The 17,930-nt window shown below is 46.4% G+C and overlaps 1 protein-coding gene and 1 pseudogene across 1 annotated transcript in view; both read right to left on the bottom strand.

Moving 5' to 3' along the window:
* Positions 1-17,930, bottom strand: part of SRGAP3 (SLIT-ROBO Rho GTPase activating protein 3) — a 251,316-nt gene that overhangs the window by 13,213 nt on the left and 220,173 nt on the right. Inside the window, exons 16-19 of the mRNA XM_055557441.1 lie at positions 8,451-8,585; positions 6,113-6,218; positions 5,714-5,941; positions 2,562-2,641 (exon numbers count right to left, since the gene is read on the bottom strand). Coding sequence (XP_055413416.1) covers positions 2,562-2,641; positions 5,714-5,941; positions 6,113-6,218; positions 8,451-8,585 — 549 coding nt within the window. The remainder of the gene's footprint in view (positions 1-2,561; positions 2,642-5,713; positions 5,942-6,112; positions 6,219-8,450; positions 8,586-17,930) is intronic.
* LOC129635494 (guanine nucleotide-binding protein G(I)/G(S)/G(O) subunit gamma-5B-like) lies at positions 11,871-12,124 on the bottom strand (annotated as a pseudogene).

The raw sequence follows: 17,930 nt of genomic DNA, 5'->3' as shown, positions 1-17,930 counted from the left end.
CAGGGATAATAGCTACCATTTATTAGGAAGTCTGTCATTTGGGTTCATCACACCTAAAATAGAATAGCTTACCAAGTCTCCCACACACCCCTCCCCAAACTTGCTTCATCCCCTCATCTTCCCCATCTTAGGAAACAGAACCACCATCTGCCCACTCCCTCAGGCCACAGAAGCTAACTCATCAGCATTTCTGTCAAATTGTCCTCTGAATCTGACCAGCCTCACCACCTCCAATGCCACCCCCTCCTCGCCGGTCCAGACATCACTGTCCTTCTACCTGGCCACCTTGCCTTCCTTCTTGCTTGGTAGAGTCATTTCTCCCCACGGCAGCTGGAGGGATCTTTTAAAATCATAAATCACGTCATGAGACTCTCTTGTTCAAATTCCTCTGAAGGCTTCTCTCTGGTGGGGTGAAGCCTGCCGGGGGGAGTCCTGAGGCAGCAAGCCCCTGTGCTCTCTCTGTCCGTCCCTCTCCTTGGTCCTGGTGCCCACAGCACCTGCCACCTCGCAGTGAGGAGACAGGGCGGCCACACAGCAGGTGCAGGCTGACTGACAGTGATCTGAGGCCCCAGAACACTGCAAGAGGGCGCCTGACCTGCCTCCCCACAGACACATCTGCCTCCCCATGGACACGTCTGCCTCCACCAGCAGCAGCCCTGACAGGTGTCAGTGCTGAGAAATCAATCTATCTTGTTGGACAAGAGGTGTTTTCCCCCAGTAGAAGTGGAAGAAGAAAGCCTGAGAGCAAGATCTAGAACAAGAGTTGCACATGTGTGTATGCACACATGCACATAACCAGGAGTCAAAAAGCAACAGACGGAGAGAATGAGAAGGGGGCTATTAACAGTGACAGAAGGAGAAGGAGGACTAGAGGTGGTAGGAAAGAGAGGACAAGAAGGAAAGAGAAGAGCAAACCACCGCAAACAAACAAAAGGTGGCAGCCTTCATATCTCCTAAAGCAGGCTCTGCAGGATGTTTTTCTCAGCTCAGGGTGGCTTTAATCACTAAGAATTCTAGCAGAGCTGAACATTATGCCCCGATTTACTTTCCTGCCCTAGGACCCAGGCCCGACACATCACCTCCCTCTCAGGCCACAGTGACTGATTCTTGCCTGCCTGCATGACTCAAGGCAGTGCGGTGAGATTCCAACCAAGGAACTCTACTGGAATCATTTGGAAAAGGAAGCTCTTTGGGTAAAAGGACAATGAAAGCCTGGAACTGTCAGAGACCATGGCAAAAGAAAGATCCCCCTGGAGGATGAAGCCGACACAGGGAAGCAGAAGAGCAAGGTGGAGACACATCCCTGACAAGGCCAACTAAGCTCCTGGATCCAGCCGTGCCTGAAGTCATGCCTTCCCTGGGATTTTCAAGTATATGATCTGAATCCCTTTTATGCTTATGTCAGTTTGAGTTGAAGGCTGTGTGACTGGCAACTGAAATAGCCCTACTAGAATATGAAAACCCACCTATGTAAGAGTCTTGCCTCTTACATCAACTCCCAGGAAACTTACCAGAGTACATCCCAGCTCTCCTGACCAAAATGATGGCTAACAGGGCCTGGGACTGCCCCCAAGAGAAACACAAAGGCCAGTAAGAAAACTACGAAATAATGATTTTTAAACAGTGAAACTATCACAGGGAGAAAGGAGGACTGTGTTCAGTCAACACAGGGCAGCACTGGGAGTCTCAGGCCCGAGGTACCCTTGCTTGCCCGGGCCCCTTCCTCCACTAGGAAAATATCAAAATTATATCTTATGACTGCACTGATATAAAGATGAAAATAATCCAGGCTCATATTGTTTTTAAAATTTAGTTTGAAATGAATTAGAACATTCTCATGGGCCCTGAAAGCAGCACTGTGCGTCCTGGGCAGTGGGCCTGGTCTGCCTAATGGAAACGCTGGCCTCAGGCCCAAATCATCCAGACTGCTCGGCTACACAGTTCACGCTCCCCAGAGGTAAGTCTGATGCCATTTCCTTATCTAGAAGCGGTGGAAGGTCTGAGGAGTCGCTCAGAGCCCAGGTCGGCCTTTATCCCTCTACCTACACACACTCGCCTGGGTCACCACTGTCTGGCCTCGTCTTCGGGGAACCCACTGCACTGGTCACTCCTGCAGTCTGGAATTATCACCCTGCATGGTGGGGAGCTGCTCTCCAGCTTCCAGGTGACAAGACCAGGAGCACCTTGATGACCATGTCTGGTTCATTGTGTGCCCCACGTCCCAGCACATGCTGGGTGCAGAACAAGAGCCCAGCACGGGGAGGGGCAGAGGACAGAGCCTGCTTTCTACTCAGGACACCCTGGTCACTTAGAATTTGCACTCAGGCCAGGCAGGACACAGAAGGGGAGAAGGCAAGCCATGCTGGATGTGGTGAAGTGGAGGTCTTTCTGGGTCTCTCTCTCTGCTGTAGAGGATGATGTGCTGACTGGCAAAGCTGGCAAGGTGGGGGTGGGGTTTGCACAGATCAGTGCAGCAGGTGGACAGGCATGAGTGGGCAGGTGGGCACGCAGCATGAGAAGGCCCCCAGGTGAGCTCCTCGCCCTGACTCCCCCTCACTCACCTTCGTCACTGGTGTGAGGCTCCGTGCCGTTGTCATGGTCAACTTCATCAATGGTCCCTGGCTCGCTGTGCGGGCTGTCACTGCAAGGAAACACGGGGAGCGGTCTCTTGGGGGACTTTGTACCCTCACACTGCCCTCGGCTTCCACAGGCACTGGCCCAACCCACCTCTGAGCCTTGACCCAGATTACATCAAGCCCACTTCATCCCATCTTTTCCATCTGCCCACCCACAGACCTTTCTAACAGAAAACCACTCTGGCCCCCTCACCCATCAGGAAGCTTCCCTGAATAACCTCCTCCATTTGCCCCAGCTCTAGAGTTTGCTGGGCTGTCTTCTTGGTAATGGTTACTGATGCCTAAGTGTTCTGTAAGATCTAGAAGGCAGTAAAGCCCTGGTGTTTATCCTTGAAAAGACCCCAGGGCAGAAAAGAAAGGAAAAGAACTTTGGAAATGTACTGAGAGTCATCCAAGTGGCCTGGCTTTCTGTTTTAGAGAAGAGACGACATGCTCAGCGACGTGGCTGAAGCTCCCAAGGAGCAGACTCCTCATGGCTGCCTCTCAGAGTGGCCTGCAAAACCCACAGCAGCCCAGGCAGCCAGCAGGCTGGCAACCATCATGGGCATAGGGATAGAGTGACTCCAGGCCTGGAAAATTCAGTATTAATGCACTGGGATAATTTCATCAGCTGCTGCCCCTTCACTGGATTATAAGCTTCTTGAGGCCAGGGATCATTCACAGAGTCCGCCGATCAGTTTTTTTTTAATCAAGTCATTCATTGAGTTCTGATATAGTAATATATGCCAGGCATGGTGCCAGGTAGGAGGCATGCATTGATGCGTAGTGCAGATACAGACCCTGCTCTCATGGGCTGAGAAATAAAAGTGCTGCAAGTTGAAATAAGCACAATGAGCTGAGACAAGAGCTGTAAAGGGACCTACACAGGGTGCCAAGGAAGGCTTCTCGGAGGATGTGATATTTACAATACCATTTAAAGGAATATGGGCTTTATTGTGAAAAATTCTCTTGGATAAGGTCCAGACTGCACAATGGTTTAAGACCTTTCATAACCTGGCTCCTGCTGGCCCGCGGGGCCTCCTCCCTCACGGTCCCCTTGTCACCTGCAACAGTGCAGTCAAACAGAAATGCTTTTTATTTTACTGCATGCTCCAGGCCTAGCACATTCTTTGCCCACTCTCGCCTGGCTGAGCCCAGTTCATCCTACAGGTCTCTATCAAGTCACTGTTACCTTCAGTCAGCCATTCTAACCTCCCTACGTTGGCTCCGGGACCCCTACTCCTAGAACTGCCTGTCCCCTCCCTCCCTCTGCCATGTCAGGGGTTAATTCTGGCTGGGTTACCTCCCTGTTGCCCAACCTAGGGCCTGGTGCAGGACAGATTCTCAGTAACCATACGAGGAATGAACGAACGTTGTCCCCTTTGATGAGACCCTCAGCCAAATCCTCCTTTTGGGCTTTGAAAATTTGTCCAAAATTACCATGTAGTTAATAGTTAATGGGGTACAAATGGGATTAAGAAAAGCACGGTTATTGTATGTACTGCTTTGGTAAGTATGCTATGATCTGTAGGTATCTTCCCAGATCACTAATTATATATATATACTGCAGCAAGAAAAGAAAGCTGGTAATGGCTGCAAAAACTATAAAACTGAAAAGCTTTTCTTTGTCCTAAAAGTATGCTCGCTGGCTGTTGGATCTCTGTTACAGAACAGGGACAGACCTGCTCCCGGGGCCTCAAATGAGATTAGAGAGCAGCGGGCCCGGGTTTCTATGCAGGGAGGTGTTGCAGAGAAATGATGGGGCTGGAACGTTTCCTTTCTTTGAAGCAATTGCCCAAATGTGCCCACAGAACTAAGCGAGGCAAGAGTCCAGGAATGCTCTGATCATCAAAACACAAACTCCCCTGTAGCACCTGGCTGAAAGCAGTGTGGGTAATACCTAAATAGACAGCTGAGTGTTGTCCTGGATTGGGAAGAAAGAAAGACTAGGAGCCCTTTGGCCTCTGTTGGTTGGTGTTCTGAATTTTCTGCCTCCATCTCATCTATAAAAAATGTCCTATTTTCACCACAATATTAAGGTTTTAGCCTCAGGAAGGTAGTCAAGTCTGAGTTCGATAAGATTCTAAAATGCTCCTCCCAAGGGACTTTACTGGTGGTCCAGTAGTTAAGACTTGCCTTCCTGTGCAGAGGGTGAGGGTTTGATCCCTGGTTGGGGGAGCTAAGATTCCCACATGCCTTACAGCCAAAAAATCAAAAAATAAAAATTAAAAAACCCAGAAGCAATATTCTAAAAAATTCAATAAAGATTTAAAAATACTAAAACCATCCTTAAAAAATACTGAAAAAAATAAAAGAAACTATTTTTCCCAAGACCCAGCGTAGCACCAAGGCACACAGAGGTGCCCAACTAGCACCCATTGACCTGGTATGGAGCTCTCCAAGAATGTGAACTCTCTTTGCCAGAAGAAGAGAACTCTAGGTGGGAGAGGACAAGTGTGGGAAGTGGCATTCTCAGTTCAGGAGGCTGAGATGGGGACTGTCCACTGCCCTGCTGTCTGAGGTGGGCCTGCAGCTCGCCTAGCCAATGACAGTACTGCATGTCCTAACTGATGTGATTAGTTCACCAGACCCAAGCTTCAGGAAGAGACATAACACTTGAGTTTGTGTTGAGGCATTTGGGAAGGAAAAGCTTTTTTACCACTGGGGATGCTGAGAGAACGGGCTCTAAAAACTGGAGTTATCAGGTGCCTTCTTGAAACTATCAAGGGAGAGGCTACCTGAAAATGAAGCCAGTGTAGAAGAGAACAGAGCTGGGACTGAGAATTAAGGACTGAGTCCTGATGATAACAGTCGAACCCCATATCCAGCTACACCCATAGCCATGATCCCAGACTTCTTAGTTAAAAATAAATTCCCATTTAGCGTAAGCCAGTTTGAGTTATATTTCTGTCCCTTATAAACCAAGAGAGTCTTGACTGATGTACCTATCCCTCATATAAGGCTCAGATGAGAAAATATATATAGGAGTATGGACTAAAAAGCAGTAAGAAAATCAAAGGGTTTCTCACTGTTCTGGCGTAACAGCAATAATAACAAGAACAATGATGATAATAATATTAAGAAGAATGGAATCTTACCAATATTCTTCCCCTCCAGCCATGCATTTCTCATACACAGGTCCCTCTAGCTCCCGGGGGCTGGGGAAGATGGCTTCATGATGGATGATGATGGTTTTGATGACTTCGTTGACGTGTGCCTGGCAGGACACAGGGTCTTGCCCATCAGGGATGTGCATGAGGGTGGGTCCAAAGCAGATGGCCAGGTTGTAGGGATCCATCATGTTCTCGTCGCTATACTGTGAGAGGCTATGAGAGAGGAGTACCCATGAGCCAGGGAAAGGTGAATCTTCCTCTGTACTTTCTTGCTTTGGGGGGCTCTACTCAAGTTCAGGAGGGTTCTATGTTCTGCAAAAGCCCCCCTCCTCAAGGAGGCCAGGGCTGAGTCAAAGAGGGGCCCTTGTTGGCCAGGCAACTCACTGGTTGAGGAAAGCAAAGAGGTATCTCATGACCACGATGACCACGCGGGGAAGGGTGATGAGGATCTGTTGGATCTGGTGCACCCTCTCAGCTGGGTTCTCCAGTTCTGTAACAAAAGGGGCTTTTCAGGACACCTTTCATCCTCACAGACCCATGCAAACAACATTTGCAAGCCTACCTGCTAGATCTTTGTGGCTCAGATGGTAAAGAATCTGCCTGCAGTGCGGGAGACCTGGGTTCAGTCCCTGCATTGGGAAGATCCCCTGGAGGAAGGCATGGCAACCCACTCCAGTATTCTTACCTGGAGAATCCCATGGACAGAGGAGTCTGGCGGGCTACAGTCTATGGTGTTGCAAAGAGTGAGACACCACTGAGCGACTGACACTTTCACTTTCACCTGTGAGATCAGTCCATGTGGCTCAGGGGGAGGCAATTTTACTTGGTTCGAGAAATGGAAATATGACCCTGGCATCATGATCCCCTGGGCATGGGGCCGGGGCCCAGGGAGGGGTCCATGGCCTAGTCAGAACCATCAGGGTTGATCCTTGGGACTTGGCTGGAGAAAACATAGAGAGAAGTTCCCTCTTGAAACCAGGCAGAATTGCAGCTAGTTGCTCAGTGGGAAGAAGATGATTCCCAGGAGTGATGGCATTACAGACATGGAAAGGACAGACTCCTGCAGATGTCATATGAGGTCTGGGTCCAGCTGGGCCTAAACTTTTTAGGTATATGAGCCAATATATTCCCTTTTACAGGTTACATCAGTGTGAGTTGAGTTTCTGTCACCTACAAGCTATGAGTCTCCACAAACACAAGCAGGTACCAGGTTTTATTAAACTCTTTAAAAATATCAGCTGCAGCATAGGCCCGGCATAGAGTAGGTGCTCAGGAAATGAACACTGAATAAATAACCACCTCCTGAGCTGTATGTTGTTCAAAGAGCCTGGTAATGCTTGGAATCTCGTCTCTGACACCTGTTTTCAGGTCAGCCCTAGAGATATAGACATTTTATCAGTCAAGCCAGAGTTAGGGGCAGCAGATTTGACTTAGTAAGGAGAAAAAAGTGCAGACACTGTTTTGCATACAAGTTTCTGAACCTGAGGCCCTGCCCTTTCTGATCTGCAGGGAGACTGACTTGTATGGGTCCCTCCTTGGTACAATCAAGGCTTTAGGAGGGAACTGAGAAAGGACTTCCTCTCTCCTGTGATTCAAGATACACGATGTTGTGACCTTGTACCAGAGGCTGAAGACCACGTCTGCTGAGGGCCCTGCTCTGGAACTGGACTAGTGGAGCTTCTGGAAACAGCGGCTGAGTGAGGGGCACTGGGCTCAGACAGGGATGTGCCTTTGTGGCCTGGGATTTCTGAGAGGTGGTCTGGAGCCTGAAGTGGATCTGGAAAGATGAGCAGGAAGTATGAGGGCAGAAGGGCGGATGGAGGAAGCATCTTTCACTCAAGGCAAATAAGAGGGTTCAAGCCTCTCTTGGTGATTATCACCTCCTGGCACACCTTCTTGGCTGCAAATATCCCTGAGAACATTGTGAGAAGCATCCATATGTGAACCTGAGTGTGGGGCAACTTTTCTGCAGCTCAAATTAAAGACTTTATTTCAAAAAGGGGGTTTATTCCAAAATACTAGCATTCTAGTATTCTAAAATTAGAAGTTTATTTGAAAATATATATATATGTATTTCCAAAAGGTTGCCTTGGATTTCAGCATCTTACAGTCAAGGTGCCTTTACTTCAGCTCTGAGATTGGGCTCTTGCCTTTATCCACAGAAAATACCAGTCAGGAAGGACTCTGATGGCTAGCAACATCAGAGGAAGCCCCCAGTCAATGTATTTTTTATCATTTCCCTTGTTTGTCAAGTTGTTGACCTCACTCCCAAACCTTCCGTGGCTCCCTTAATGCCCAAAGGGAAAAGCTCTGGAATCCTTGCAAGGCATTCAATGTCTTCTCTTCCTTGCTGCATTTTACCCTCCCAGTCTTTTAATACCATGTACTGGATGGGACACCCTCCTGCTGGTCCCATTGATTTGTGTGCCCCCAACCTTCCCAGGATCCCCGAGTCCAGTCCTCCTGGAAGACTCATTATTCCCCCTCAGGTATGATCTGAGAATCCAAGGCTCCCTTGGCCTCTTCTCTTCTGAGCTCCTCCTGAACCCAGAGGTGCACCGTGCCCATGAGCCCTTCTGTTATAAACCATCTTGTTATTTCCACAGGAGGACAACAGCCATATGGCATCTTTCACAGCACCCCTCCTGCAGTGATAAGCCTGGAGTGCCACTTAAATAAAGATTTGTCAAGGAACTGATCATTCCACTGGGGAAATACTTACTAATAGTAGATATCAAATCTTGAAACCTTTCCTTAGGAAAGAGTGGGTTTTCCAGTCCTCGGAAATACAGTTTTAGAACGCCAGCAACTGAATTGATATCTCGTTCATTTTGGTCATCCACAAGGGGGTCTTCACCTGAGAGGAAACAGGAGATGATGATTCAGTGTGGTTAGGAGGCAGGGTGTGTGCAGATGGCAGGTGAGGGGACCTGCCCCAGCCTGAACTGGAGGACAGGCAGATGCGACAGCCTCCCCAGCACAGTGTACTTAGAGGCCTTCCTATAACTGATTTTGAAACTGTTCAAATCTATTAAAATGTTGTAGAATGAAAATAATGAACATTCATCATCATACACTTAAACTCATCTTGCCATATATGCTTTCTCTCCCTTTTCTCTCACTTATAATTATTATTGCTCAATTATTTGAGAGTATTCTGTAGACATTATAACACATCACTGCTAAATACTTAAACTCATTTCTCCTAAGCATAAGGATCTTCCCCTGCATAACCACACAACACACAACATTATGGCACCTAAGAAAATTAACAAGAGTTTCAAACACCATCTCACGTTCAGACTCTGCTCAAACATTCCCCCATTGTCCCATGTCTGTCATAGAATTTTTCAAAAGCTAAGATCTAATCAATGTTCACACCATTCATTCAGTTGTTATGTTTCTTTAGTCTTTTTAATGTAAAATAGACTCCAACATTTTTATTGTTAGTTTGCCTTTCATAATAGTGGCTCTTTCAAAGAGTCCAGGCCAACTGCCTCATACAATGTCTCACACTCTGGGTTTGTCTGACTGCTTCCTCATGATCAGAGTCAGGTTAAACATTTTGGGCAAGAATGTGATGTGGATGATGTCTGATCATTGAGTTAAGGTGGTGGATTCCAGATCTCTGCATTGTAAAGGTATAATTTCTCCTTTGTAATAATCAATATAAATAAAATATAAGATATTTTTATAAACAATAGTGATCTATGTGCCTACCACCATACTCAACATATTTTACCCAGTGTTTTGAGCATCCAATGATCATTTTTCCATCATCATTCCAAATCAGTTATTACCCTGGGGTTTCAACAAACTGGTGATTTTCTGATTCTATCATTCCATCTACAATTACTAGCTGACATTCTTCCACAAAGAAAACCTTTCTCTGTATTCCCGCCACCTGCCTCTTTTTTTAAAAAAAAAAAACATTTTATGGGCTTGTTTTTATAATTTTTAATTCAATGTGTTTAACCCACTACCCACTATTCATTGGGATGCTGAGATTTTCCCCAAATTTGGCCAGAGGGAGTTCTTTCTTATGTCCTTTTGATGTGATCTCTACTGATTACTTTCTTGCTTTCTGGCATAAAATATGTCTCTGAATCCTTGTACTTTCCTTGACCCAGACCTGTAATAAAAATACTTCTTCAAGGAGCTCTGTTTGTTTTTTGTAGGGAATGGTATTTAGAAACCAAGATCTAGGCTTTAACATGTGTTCATTGCTACAGGAGTGTTATAAAGAACTTCTAAGCTCTTTCAGTAGATACAGAGTGTATATATATATTATTTTTCATGAGTTCACACTGATGTTGATCTTTCTAATTCATATTTAAGATACAAGGTTTTCTTTACCTTCATTTATTTTGTATTTACATTTCATTTTTCTTACAGTGAAAACTTGTTCTGAATATTAGTAATATTTAATATTTTAATATATCTGCTTTATTCTACAATATACATAAAATAGTTTCAAATTTTTATTATAATAACAATAGTACCACTAACAATAAACCTACTACACAAAATTTAAGATTTATTTGCAGGGCTTTTGTTTTTATTTTTTAGGTTCTCAAAATGTATCTCACTAAACATGTATGATCGAAAGACAGAAAGTAGAGGACTTCCTTGGTGGTCCAGTGGTTAAGAATCCCTGCCAATGCAGGAGACATAGGTTCAATCCCTGGTCAGGGAAGATTCCACATGCCAAGGGGCAACCAGGCCTGTGAGCCACAGCTACTGAGCCTGCACTCTACCACCTGCGAGTTGCAACCACTGAAGCCTGTGTGCCCTGGAGCCCATGCTCTACGACATGAGAAGCCCATGCACTGCAACTAGAGAGTAGCCCCCACTCAGAGCAACTAGAGAAAGTCCTTGTGCAGTAACAGAGACCCAGCACAGCCAAAAATATGATAATGAATACATTTATTAAAACAAAGAACACAGAAAGTAGATTAGCAGTGGGGGCTGGGTATAAATGGTATATGGAGTAACTACAAATGGGTACAAGGTTCTTTTTAGGGATGATAATTTTCTGAAATTAGATTTGGGAGATAATGCTGTTCTCCAGCCGATAAGTACCATCCGACTCTTTGCAACACCATGGACTGCAGCATGCCAGGCTTCTCTGACTTTCACTATCTCTTGGAGTTTATTCAGATTCATGCCCATTGAGTTGATGATGTTATCTAACCATCTCATCCTCTGCCACCCTCTTCTCCTTTTGCCTTCAATCTTTCCCAACATCAGGGTCTTTTCCAGTGAGTCAGCTCTTCGCATCAGGTGGCCAAATAATTGGAGCTTCAACTTTAGCATGAGTCCTTTCAGTGAATATTCGGGCTTGATTTCCTTTAGGATCCACTGGTTGACTGGTTTGATCTCTGGATTGACTAGTGATGATGTACAATTCTATTAATATATTAGAAACTACCGAAATGTACACTTTAAAAATAGGTGAGCCTTAAAGTATGAAATTCAATAGAGCTGTTAAAAACTGTAAGACCAGAGCACATGTTGAAAAGTTACTCTCTGTATGGTTCTTAATCTGATATACAGCTTATTTGTTTCTGCTTCTATTCAATTTGGGGGATTTTATTCTTTTATAAATCTTAAAAAAAACTTTGCAATTTTGAAAAAAACATTTATGTGGTCCAAGAGTCAAAACCAGATTAAAAAGTTGCTTGCAGAGAAGCCCTATTCGTATCTTTCTCCCACCTACACCTTACATTTAACCATTTTCATTGGTCTCTGATTTGTCCTGCTATCTTTCTTTCTGCAAAAATAAGCAAATACAATACATATATATACACAACATTTTTACGTTCCCTCATTTCTAACACAATGGGAGTAATACCCTCTATTACTACATATACTTGTTTCTTCTCTTATCAGTAAATCTTAGAAATCCCTCCATGTCAGTTCAGAGGAATCTTCCTCATTTTTTAAAAAAATGTTTTTATACTAAGATTTTATTGTATGCTGCCACCAGTGTATATAAAATAATTTCTTGTGAAACAGAAATTCATGAATATTCAGACAGGTAGACGTTAAGGACTAACAAAAGTAGAAGTTTGTATAGTATGGCACATGTTACAGCGAGAGACGTTTGTACAGGCTTCAAATTTAGCTTTCCTTTGAATATTCACCGGCTTATGAAAAGTGGTTTTAGAAAACCTTGTAAAGATTCCTTTTGCTGCAAAAAGGAACAGACTTTCTGGGATCTGGAGGGATTTGTACTTGAAGATACTCCAGTCAGCAGAGTGCCTGAGCATTCAGCAGACAGCATTGTTTCAAATCTGTAGCTGCCTGGGAAACCTTCATCCAGTTGAGTCCAGCCTCCAGCCAGAGCTGTTGAACCACTTTCTTCATGGTGGTGATGCTGGAGAAACCAGGCATGGAATACTCGGTGCAGATCAGCGGTCCATCGGCCCTGGGCTTACTGGGCCAGGCGCTGGGCCTTCCCCATTTTGTTTAATGGCTGCAAAGTACTCTGTTTCATGGATAGACCATAACTTAGTCAACTAGTCTCCCACGGATTGACATTACAATCTTTTGCTGTTACTAATAAACTGCCGCAACAAATAGTCTTCTAACTGTGCTTCCTATTCCTACCACATGTCTCTGTGGTAGGTTCCTGGAAGTGGGATTGCTGGGTCAAAGGGTAAACTAATGTGTGGTTTCATCAGATAAAGCCAAATTCTCCTCCCGTGGGGCTGCACCATTTTTCGCCTCCTACCAGCAACACAGGAGAAGGCTGCTTCTCCACAGTCCTGCTCGTGGGATGTCTTTTCAATTTTTGCCAACTGCAGAGGGGAAAACAGCTCAGGAGAGCAGCACTTCTTAGTTTCATGGGGGCTGCGAGAGCTGGCAGCAATCTGACACCTCCTTCAACCTCCTCCTCCTTCCAGAACAGCCCAGAGCAATCTAAGACTGGTAAGCAATGAAGAGCAGAACGGGAAATTCATACTTGGATCTCTCTATACTCTGCCTCCGTGGGAAGAGAATGTGTGTGAGTGGCAGGCCTCTGCTAGCCCCAACATGCTTTAGTGCAAATTAGAGAAAGCACCCCGCCCCCACCCCTTTCTGAACCAGGACGTGCAGCTTCCAGGGCCTGAGCCAGAGTTCAGCTCCCTCCTGCCCTCATGGATGAGTGCCCTTGTGCAGTGCCCAGCCTGAACGACCATCCACGTGTGGCAGCCCAGGCACTGCAGTCTACCTCTCAGATGTTCCCACAGGAGGAGATGAGAATGCTTACCCCACAAGACTTTCTCGTGGGGAAAGAAGAGAGAAAACATTAAAAAATATATTGCTTTTACTGATATAGCACTTTTCAAGTGAGAAGCACACTGGCACATGTGATGTCTCTTAATCCTCACAATAGCACCACACAGCACCAAAGGAGGCATGGTTCCAGCACCACCCTTCTCCCGGGAGAAAGTTGAGGCCGCAAAGTGCAACAACCTGCCCACAGAGTCAAAAACAGACACCAGCAGCTCCCAGGTCGCACGATGCCTGGGAGATAGTCCTTCTTCTACCTGTGGTTTTCAATTCTGTCTGCTGCCTGTCTGAACACGTGCCTATGTATCTATGTATGTATGTATCTATGTATCTATTTATCTATCTACCCACACATCTGTCATCTTCCTTCCTTTCCTCCTTCTCTCCCTCCTTCCTTTATAGTAGAAACCCATTTTTTTTTTCTTTCTCAAGAAAAAAGTTCCCACGGATGAGCAAAGACGCCTTGATTGAATTTAAAGAAAGGTCCAAGCCCCACCTCCTCTCTAACCCAGCAGTAACCCTGAGGCCCCTCTGAAGGACCAGAAGAGTCTGAAAACTCTGTGCTATATTAAGCTGTTTCCTTGTTGTACCATGCATTACTATTGTGGTCTCATGATCCAAAAGCACATGGATTTTATTCCCTCCATATAAGCTCCCTTTGTCAAGTATGGTGAACATATTGACTACAGACTGATAGACACATACACCATTCATTCTTGCTCTTCCTTCCAGAAGGCACTTCATGAGCCACCAGGGAAGCCCCTCATTCATAAAAGTGAAAATGAAAGTCACACAGTCGTGTCCTACACTTTGTGACCCCATGGACTATACAGTCCTTGGAATCCTCCAGGCCAGAATACTGGACTGGGTAGCTTTTCCCTTCTCTAGGGGATCTTCCCAACCCAGGGATCGAACCCAGGTCTCCTGCATTGCAGGCGGACTCTTTACCAGCTTGAGCCACAAGGGAAGCCATCACTCATAAAAGGAGCCATCAAACATTTTTTCCTCCTAATCCAGGCCTTCGGCTCTCTTCAAGGATAGCGAACTTGGCTCCAGAAGAGCTCAAAATGAGCAGGGTGATGTGTGTGAATGACAGCTTCCTCCAGGAGAGAATTAGAGCTAAAATTCCAGGCACATATGAGAGAAACTTGCTGTTCCAACTTTGCTAGCTAGTTTCCAGGGAGGGAGGTAGAATTGTTACCGAACAGCCCTGCCTGAACCCTGCTCTTAGCCAGGTCAGCCAGGCATTGCTGAAAGGCTGCAGGCAGGGCTGTACCCAGGGGGAAATGAACACACAACGTGTTCTCAGGGCTCTAGGGGATAGTGCTGCTGCATAGGGACGCGGCAGGAAGCCCACAGATGGCCTCAAGGGTGGGTCCCTCCTAGCCCCATCTTGAGACTCCGCAATGTGACAACCCCTCCCTGTGTTTCCTGCTCACACCCCTCTTCCTTGGGCAGGAAACAGATCTGAGAAAGACCAGGTCCCGAGTCTAGAGTGTGTCAGACCCTATATGCAGTGATTTCAGCTCCAAGTCCAAACTCTATCTTGATCGGCACAGGGTGAAAGGGCCATCAACTCCTGTTCCAGCCACCCTTCCACATAAGGAGAAATCACTGTGAGCTCTCTCATCTTTACATAGAAAGAGGACAGGAGATTGGTTTGGGGGGAAACAGAGAGACAGAAGACTAGCCTGCAAGACAACAGTGAACCAAAGCTCTCTTCTCGGAACAACCACTGACTCCTACCTTTCCATGATGTTTTCCCCTTGTTTTCCCAGAAGATTACAGGAAAAATCTTAAACCTTGGTGAGTTTAAGATGCACTGATGGAAAAATATAATAATAAAAATCATGTATGTGTATGTGTTCAGTTGCTCAGACATGTCTGACTCTTTATGACCCCATGGACTGTAGCCTGCCAGGCTCCTGTGTCCATGGAATTTCCAAGGCAAGAATACTGAAATGGTTTGCCATTTCCTTCCCCAGGGGGATCTTTCCAACCCAGGGATTTAACCTATGTCTCCTACATTCTACATTGGCAGGTGGATTCTTTACCACTGAGCCACCTGGGAAGCCTCAATAAAAACCATAATCCCAACTAAAACTGCGGTTGACTCATGTCAAAAGAAAAAGAAAGTGGGTTTAGGAATAATAAGCCAAGAGTGGATTTCCAACATGTAATTATTCAGAAACTTAAGGAAAAGAGATCTGTGCTCCTTTCAACAGGAATGTAGGTATATAGGCAAGAACTTCACCCAGAGAGAGAAAGAAAGGGGCCAAGGAGGAAAAGACTTCTATCTGTTTGAACAAATGACAAAGGACAGGTACCCTGCATGGATTAGAGGGTTTAAAATGTTTAAAATAAAAGGAAGAAAGGAAAAACACACAATGCTCTGGCTTAGAGAGAAAGTTCCATCACACGTTAGAGCACATGGGCCCTGAGGGGTGGGCTTGGGGCACCTGGCTATGGGGGAGCTGCAGGGAACACAGCATCAAGGCATGGAGAGGGAAGCCAGTTTCAGGAGAAGGGGGAGAAGAGAAGCTGCTCTTGAGGATCAGCCAGGTCAGAAACCCAAACCCAGGGTGGTGAATGTCAAGAAACAGAAGGTAATTTATGTGAAATCTAGGCACCAGGTGCCCAGAGAATCCAGAAAGGAGTTCTCTAAAAGAGACATCCCAGGGACTTATTTTAGAATAAGCCATGCCTCCAGGTAGGCTCAGGTGGAGCAGAAGGACGAGGCTGGCAAGAGAATGAGATTCATTCTGGAGTGAGGGTGACAGGGAGAGGAGCTTCACTGCACACATGAGGCAAAGAAAAATCAGAAAAAAAGCAGTTTCTGCAGCTGAAGTTCAGGTCAGGTGATCTCTGCGGTCCAAGGCTTGTTAGGACCAGAGAATTCTAATGTGCACATCACTCCTCCAAAGCACCCAAGCAAGTGACGGGAGGTACTGACCTTAGAAATCACATTCAGGAAGGAAAGAAATCAGGGCTGCTGGGATTGGGCGTGGCTGCCTGATACAACAGAGTACTTACTAATGAGACACTGGCAAGTGAGAAAATGCGAGGGGGCTGGGGGCAGTCAGCAGGCTGAGGCACGAGGCAGTGAGTTTACTCATGAGATACAGGGAGTTCTGTACAGTGGGATGCTCCCAGGAACCAGCAAAGGGTCCAGAGGGTCCAGCTCTGCTCACTTACAATGAACACAGGGCAGCAGGGTTGCTAAGGAGTCAAAGCAAATAAAGAAACCAAACCCTGGCTGGGCTGGCCGGCCATGCCGAGAGGAGCTCAGGAAAACGAGGAACTTCCAGTCCTATCCGGGAGGATACCTCTTGCTCTGTGGGCTCTGCACATGCTGTTTCCTTGGTCTGGAATGCCCTTTCCCCTCTTCCCCTGACTCTTAATCTTCAAGCCTCAGCTCAGGCATATCCTCCTCCAGAAGCCTTCTGAGGCTTTGCTATTCCTCCCCCTTCACCCAAGCTGAGCTCGTGGCTCCCACCCACCACTTACCCCATCCTTGCACTGATCGTGCTGTTTACCTTCCCAGCTAGCAGTGACTTGTCTCTTGTTCCTATTGTATTTCCAGACCCCAGTCCATCACTGAGTGCACTGCAGGGCTCAGTGGAGGCTTGTTGAGTGGATGAATAAATGCTTCAGCAGGAGCATGGAGCAGGGCAGTTCTGGAGCTCTCTGGTTCTAAGTGCCCCAGATCCCGGAGTGGAATCTAAAACCTAAGCTTCCTGGGACCCTAGGAGGTCACTGAGAGTCACATCCAGCCCAACCCTGCTCTCCACATCCGGTTCCAAGACAGAGTGCCCAGGGATGCTAGGCTCTGTGCTGGGGGCGATGGGGGTGACGGGCTGGTGTTTCCTCCACCCTGGAGCTAGGTCTCAGGATGGAAGCAGGACAGGGCAAGGGTGAATCAGGCCTGGCAATAAGGCAGGAGAATTCTAGGGCTGGAGCCTCAGGGAGAGGCCTGCTCAGAGCACAACCATCAGGGACAAAGCATATACCTTCCAAAGCTATTTGTAGGATGGTATGGAAGAATGGGTAAGAAAGTGCTTTGTAATTTGGGAAGTGGTGTACTGTGAGGAAATGGGTTTGGGATTGGGTTCCTCAGACCAAACTTGGTATCTAACCACTCAGAAAGGCAGAAGATCAGAGTTGAGGAGTAAACTATGGAGATGTGATGTTTCCAAATGCTGTGGGACTAGAGCAGAGGTTTGCTCAGGACGCCCCAACACTGGCTTTTCTTCCTCCCCAGGATGGACTTTGTTCAATAACCAGGGAACATGATATTAGAAGTGGCTTCCCAGGTGGCACTAGAGATAAAGTACCCTCCTGCCCATGCAGGAGATGCAAGAGGCATGGATTCGACCCCTGTATTGGGAAGATCCCCTGAAGGAGAGCATAGCAACCCACTCCAGTATTCCTGGAGAATCCCATGGACAGAGGAGCCTGGCGGGCTACAGTCCATAGGGTTGCAAAGAGACAGACACCACTGAAGCAACTTAGCATTCATGCACGATGTTCGAAACTATTTCTTTGAACAGAAATGCCCAGACTCTAAGTTTCACTATAGCAGCAAGATATGCACTAGTATCAAAACGGCAGAGCTTTTCCTGACCCTATTAAGTCCTTACTTTGCACAGACACTGCCACCGGCCATCTGTCCGCATCAAAGATCCTGAGGCCAAGGAAGCCTAAACCAAGTAAGCCACATTCTGGTGGACATTTGATTTCTGATAAGCTTTTATATCAAAGTGGGAACTAGGTAACCTCCAAGGGGAAGGGGGAGCGTATGATCTCTTCCTCCCAATGCATAGCTTTGCCAAGAACACTGCAAAAAACGTAAGAATTAAGATGTTCTAAGCCACTCCATATTATATATATTCTTCCAACTTTTTTAAAACACAGAAGCCTTTAC

The sequence above is a fragment of the Bubalus kerabau genome, chromosome 20 (assembly GCF_029407905.1).
Source record: "Bubalus kerabau isolate K-KA32 ecotype Philippines breed swamp buffalo chromosome 20, PCC_UOA_SB_1v2, whole genome shotgun sequence".
Classification (NCBI taxonomy): domain Eukaryota; kingdom Metazoa; phylum Chordata; class Mammalia; order Artiodactyla; family Bovidae; genus Bubalus; species Bubalus kerabau.
This window is presented reverse-complemented; position numbering and strand designations above follow the sequence as displayed.